Here is a 5,779-nt window from a genome sequence, read left to right as displayed (position 1 = left end):
AGGACCAAAGAATGTTATCTACACAATAGATAACACACCAAATCCAATTCAAGGAAAGGTATTGTCCCTATGAACAATTTCACTGTTACAAAAGGATTGGTGAAAGATGTACTTTATTATGTTCTAAAGATCAGCAAGAACCTCTTGTCAGTTGGGCAAATGACAAAACACAATTATCGAGTCATCTTTAATGGAGATGAATGCACAATCACAGATAAATCCAAAGGATACCAACTAGTAGGAAAAGTGGTCAAGGAAGGACACTTGTTCAAAATGCTAGCTTGAATATTTGATTTGCATGCCATGTCAGCTCAGTAGAGCAACCGATGCCACTTTCTACAATTTGGCACAAGAGATATGGACATGTCAATTTCATAAGCGCTTGATGCAATTGAGAAACCATAATATGGCAATTGGAGTTCCTAGGCTACAATTTCTTGGAAAACTTTGCAACGCATGGCAATTGGGAGGTTGACCTTAAACATTAACATCAAATGTTTCATGGTCAACTCACGAATCCCTAAGAATGGTTAACCCATCCCTTATGCATCTATACTACATTTAGCTCCAAAGTAGGTGAGTATCCTATATATACATCATAAAGTTCTATAATAAATATGTAAATCATCCTTTCAACTCAAAACTTGAGAAATGCATACTAGGAGTAAGCCTCATGTACGTAGACTTTAGCATTCACAAAATGGTCTTTAAAAAAACTAGAAAGAATGGATGTGAGAGAAATGTACCTAGTGGAGACCTAGTGCCTTAATGTCCAAGACAAACTTCAAAGGTTGTTCAATGAGCAATTCATAGTTCACATAAAATAGAGTTAAATATTCGAGGTTATGGATATCTCTACCTAACAATCATAGCCATGAGGTAAAGGAACTAGTCAGAACGAAGCACCTTTATTCTATATATACTAATTTACATTATTTCCCTTGAGCACTTGTAAATCATAAAAACCTATAAATCTCCAAGCCACTATTCACATAAAACTTGCAAATAAATTTGAGCTTTAACTTGTAATCTCACACATGAGTATTCACATAACACCTCTAAACTATATATACAATGAACCAGCAACATTTTCATTTTCAATTGTAAAAAAGTATATTCTCAAATTTTTAAAATTTGTTAAATTTTTATTAATTCAATTAAATTTTAGCTAACGAATCTACAAATTCTCAAGAAAAGCCTTCAAATTCTGAAACACCAACTATATACAATGAGCTAGCAACATTTTTCGTTTTCACTTGAGAAAAGTATATATTCTCACTTTTCTAAAATTTGTTACATTTTTGGTAATTCAATTAAATTTTAGCTAACGAAACTACAAATTCTCAAGAAAAGCCTTCAAAATTTAAAACCCTGACAAACCCACTTGAAAAATTCTAGCTTTAACATATAAACAACATATTTGCAATTTTTAAAGCTTCAACATTCTTAATGTTTTAGTTAAAAATCAACAAAATAATCATTTTATGAGCTTTTCACACAATTCATAACTACGGGATAACTACTAGTTTGCATGAGTGTATACTCTTACCAAGTCACTAGAACTCGGTTGTTTAGCTTTATTGATCACAATGGGTTGAAATTGAAGATTTTTTGGTACCTGTAGAAGGGTACAATAAATGGGTTTTGGTCCACACTGATAGCTCAATTAGATATTGTACCACGAAGTGGTGCACATGTGTGTGTTTTTGTGTGCGCATATACACATGTTATGTGTTTTGCATACACAGTGATAGTCCAATATTTTTTGGTACCTATAGAAGGGTACAATAAATGGGTTTTACTCCACACTGATAGCTCAATTAGATATTGTACCACAAAGTGGTGCACATGTGTGTGTTTTTGTGTGCGCATATACACATGTGTATGTGTTTTGCATACACAGTGGTAGTCCAAGAGCTTGTGTAGTTCATGAGTTCAGTCCAATGGTAATCCAAGAGGTAGTGAGAGCTTGACCGTGGAGGCTAATGCCTAATATTTGAAATGACATTGCTTTTCTACTCAGATGCGCATATACACGTGTGTGTGTTTTGCATACATAGTGGTAGTCCAAGAGCTTGTGTAGTTCATGAGTTCAGTCCAATGGTAATCCAAGAGGTAGTGAGAGCTTGACCATGGAGGCTAATGCCTAAATTTTGAAATGGCATTGCTTTTCTACTCATATGCCTTGCTATAAGACATTTTCACTTGCTTGAAAATTTCTAATATATATGAACTTTGTATCAAAAAATGAACTTTTTTTTTGGCCATTTATGCTTTTTCATTTCAATAATGGAAATTTCAAAGGGCTTGTAATTAACAAAAAGACACTTAACGATAATGATGTCAGTAGAGCACAAGGTCACACTCATCCACTAACATGCATGATTCATAGGCTTCACAAAAAATCCCCCAAAAGTAGTTACGGGTACATTATATTTAGTGGGAGCAATGCCTCCATTGCCATTTCCAAGTATGTAATGGCATACCTTATACCCAATCACCCCGACACCTTGACTTTGGTGCCATGCTCTAGATAATCATCACTCAGTCTCAACACTTTTACCCTACAGGTGTAGCAGACCCCAATGCCATGACCTTGAAGACTTACTCTTGATTACAATCCCATGTCCTATGTGTGATGCCCATCATTGGCCCAACGACTCAATCTCGTGCTTGATGGTCAAACCCTCATCTTGTGAGAACATCTTTAACCATGATAAGCGGGATTTTATAAGAACTTAGGGTTTACAAAACTATGTTACATTGTGTACTCATAAAAAATACACAAAAACAATGTCATGTACTTTCTATTAAATTTCGTCTCTCTATTGTGATAAATTAGAGTGTTATACATGGTTGAGTTAAGATTTTTTGAAGATCTAGGAGCGATCAGGTACAACTATGGGGATAACTTACAACATGGACTCCAATCAAGTTCGAAGAACTTTACCAATAATGGAAACAATGAAGGCATATGATTATTCCATTATGTACTCTCACAAAAAATAAACACGTTAACTATTGAGGAAAAATCACATGACTACATTTTGCAACCAAGTTGGAAGAACTTCATCAACAATGATGACAAGGAAAGAAGCTGGGTGTTTACAAGCCATGGATCATTACATGCGTGTCTACATCCAACCCATGGCTCAAATACATTCAATACACAATGGGTGAGCATGGGTGCCTGTAATCTGTAAACACCCTAAAGTCCGCCCTATTAGCACAATATGGTTGGTTTTTCAAGCACTAGTAGAAACAATATGGTTGGTCTTTCAAGCACTAATAGACATACTCGCGAAAAGACTTTGATCTTTATAATTTATTTGTTAATTTATTTTTCGCGCACAAATTCTTTGTATGTCCCTTAAAAAGGGTGGACGTGTCCAAGAGGGATGTCAGCTTTCACGTTCAGTCTGCCCAGCGCTTCCATGACCTCAACTCAACGCCTCAGCCAACCAAAATAACATTCACTACAATATGTCCCAGACGCAAAAAGAGGAGGGAGAGCTGGCTACAAGTGATTTCCAGCTATACTTGAAATGAAAAAAAAACCCACACCAAGACATTCACTATTTCCCTACGCAATGTCTCCCGGACACGAAAAGAGGAGGAAGACAAGTGATTTCCAGCTATACTTGAAAGCGTAAAGCAAGGAAAACAAACCCAGGCCACACCAAACGTACACGTAAATTGCAAACCCCCCTCTCTCTATATATATATATATCTCTATCTCTATCTCTAGCTCTATCTGTGTTTACACGGTAGATTGCAAACCTCTGCAAAAATACGGGTATCAGCAGGATCATATAAACTCTACATACGTGTATATAGGTACCTTAAGAAGTCTGCAAACAGCTATATAGCGACCAAGAGAACTGTATAGTAACACTGTGCCCAGCTCCCTAATGATTCGTAAGAGAAGTGAGCAAATTCTAGTACTCTCAAACAGATAGAGTGTGTTCTTACACCACCAAGAAGACATTGCATTTCTGCAACAATATAGTAGACAGTTTTGTTATAAATAATCCGAGAGTCGCATCTACCAATTTTCTACCAATTCTGCAAGCATGGTACAACGGATCTCTCTAAGCAACATCAGCAGTCTGCAAAGAATTCAACCCTCTAAACAACCAAGTCTACCTCTGGAAGGTATGTATGGATGATAAGGATAAGAAAGCCTCTACAACGAAGTGGGCTTCAGATTATCTCACTTTCTATCCTTGTGATACAAAGAATTGGTCAGATTTGTGCACTATTTCTGCTTCTTATTTGGAGGCTGTTTATCTTCTTCATCTTCATCCTCATCGTCGTCGTCGTCTTCGTCCTTGTCTTCCTCATACTCTTCTTCTTCCTCTTCCTCGTCGTCATCAGCATCTTCTTCTTCTTCTTCTCCTCTATCGTCATCTTCATCTTCATCATCATCACCTTCATTATCATCGTCCCCTCCCCCTCCTTGCTGCCCTTCCTCAGCTGCTTCTTCGCCCCCTTCTTCCTCGTCCTCGTCCTCGTCTTCCCACTCCTCTTCTTCGTCCTCGTCGTCTGTCTCTCCCTCATCTTCGGACGCTAGCACCTCGTTTTCTTCACCATCTCCTCCATCGTCCTCGTCCTCGTCCTCGTCCTCCCGGGACGCTCCTAAGTCGGCTTGAAGGTGTTCGTTGTTTCGCCGCTCTGCCGGCTCCTCGGACGTCGACCACGGCGAAACCTTTTTCAAGAGAGACATGCAATCTTTGGGTGATTTGCTGGCTTGTACCGCTTTCCGTACGTTGGCGTGCATCTGAACCTGTACATAACAATCACGCGTAAGGCAATATGGTAGCTTCGTCCGGTTCTGCAACTGTGAATCAGTAGTAGAATGCTCACCTCAGAGCACGAGTCGATACCGAGGCTGCCCTCAACTTGCAGCATTGCTAACGAGTCCAACTCTACACACGAAGGGCAGGGAAAAGTTAGATAAATAGCAAAACGGAGCTTTTTCTTCGGAAAGCAAACCAAAAAAAGCGAACATAATCAGCGTTTAGTTTAGAGGTTACAAAATATGACTACAACGGTTATATATATCAGCAGAGACGTGAGACGGTGAGAGACGATAACCAGAATTAGACAACTCCCAACGACTTGATGAAAGGCAACCTAGCAAATTGAAAACTGAAGGAAGGTATGCTGCACCTCGGAAGCCCGCCAACGCAAGTACAGGAAGACTTGGCCAGTGCAAGAAAAAGTGATATTATCTGAAGTCTGCTTGAAAACGAACCTCCATGATCTGGAATAGAGCAGAAGCACGAAGGCGCAGGGATGACGAAAACGAAAGCGATTCAGGCAGGGAGCGGGGAAAATCACTACGTAATTCGGTAGGCTCAAGAAGTTATGGGGGGATATTACCAAGATTCTGAAGGTTTTTGTTGGTTTGGTGTCGAGAGGAAAGCGTCGTCTTCATCTTTTCGAAAAACTTGACCGTTAGAACCAACGGCCAGGGATACCGGTTCTTCCCATTACTCGGACATTGCAAATATGATACAATCAATTCCTTCACAAATCTACAAAATGCAAAATTTTTAGGATTTCGTCTCTAAAGGTAGCCCTACATAGAGAAACTCTTTTGTGAATTCCCACTTTTATTTTTTTGAAAAATTAATTAATTTTTTAGAAGCCCCTCGTTGCAGTAAAACTATAGTGGAGGATCGAAACTCTTTTATGAATTTTCACTTGAATTTTTACGGTAGGCAGCCTAAGGGGACGTTTTCCCTTTCTAAGCTCTTGTTGAGCCATGTCTCAC

General features: G+C 38.8%; 1 protein-coding gene across 2 annotated transcripts; it reads right to left on the bottom strand.

Moving 5' to 3' along the window:
• Nucleotides 1-4,023: 4,023 nt before the first annotated feature.
• Nucleotides 4,024-5,479, bottom strand: LOC147882769 (uncharacterized). 2 transcript variants are annotated; one of them, XM_087401117.1, is made up of 4 exons: nt 5,386-5,479; nt 5,173-5,266; nt 4,867-4,928; nt 4,024-4,786 (listed from the first exon to the last, which is right to left on the bottom strand). In XM_087401117.1, the coding sequence occupies exons 3-4, from the start codon at nt 4,909-4,911 to the stop codon at nt 4,259-4,261; spliced, it is 573 nt and encodes a 190-aa protein (XP_087257243.1). In that variant the 5' UTR covers nt 4,912-4,928; nt 5,173-5,266; nt 5,386-5,479; the 3' UTR covers nt 4,024-4,258. The 2 variants fall into 2 exon arrangements, with proteins under 2 accessions (XP_087257243.1, XP_087257244.1); XM_087401118.1 differs by lacking the exon at nt 5,386-5,479 and having other exon boundaries at nt 5,258-5,379.
• Nucleotides 5,480-5,779: the final 300 nt, after the last annotated feature.

Source organism: Dipteris shenzhenensis, chromosome 29 (genome assembly GCF_047967505.1).
Source record: "Dipteris shenzhenensis isolate YYH24624 ecotype China chromosome 29, Dip_SZ_1.0, whole genome shotgun sequence".
Classification (NCBI taxonomy): domain Eukaryota; kingdom Viridiplantae; phylum Streptophyta; class Polypodiopsida; order Gleicheniales; family Dipteridaceae; genus Dipteris; species Dipteris shenzhenensis.
This window is presented reverse-complemented; position numbering and strand designations above follow the sequence as displayed.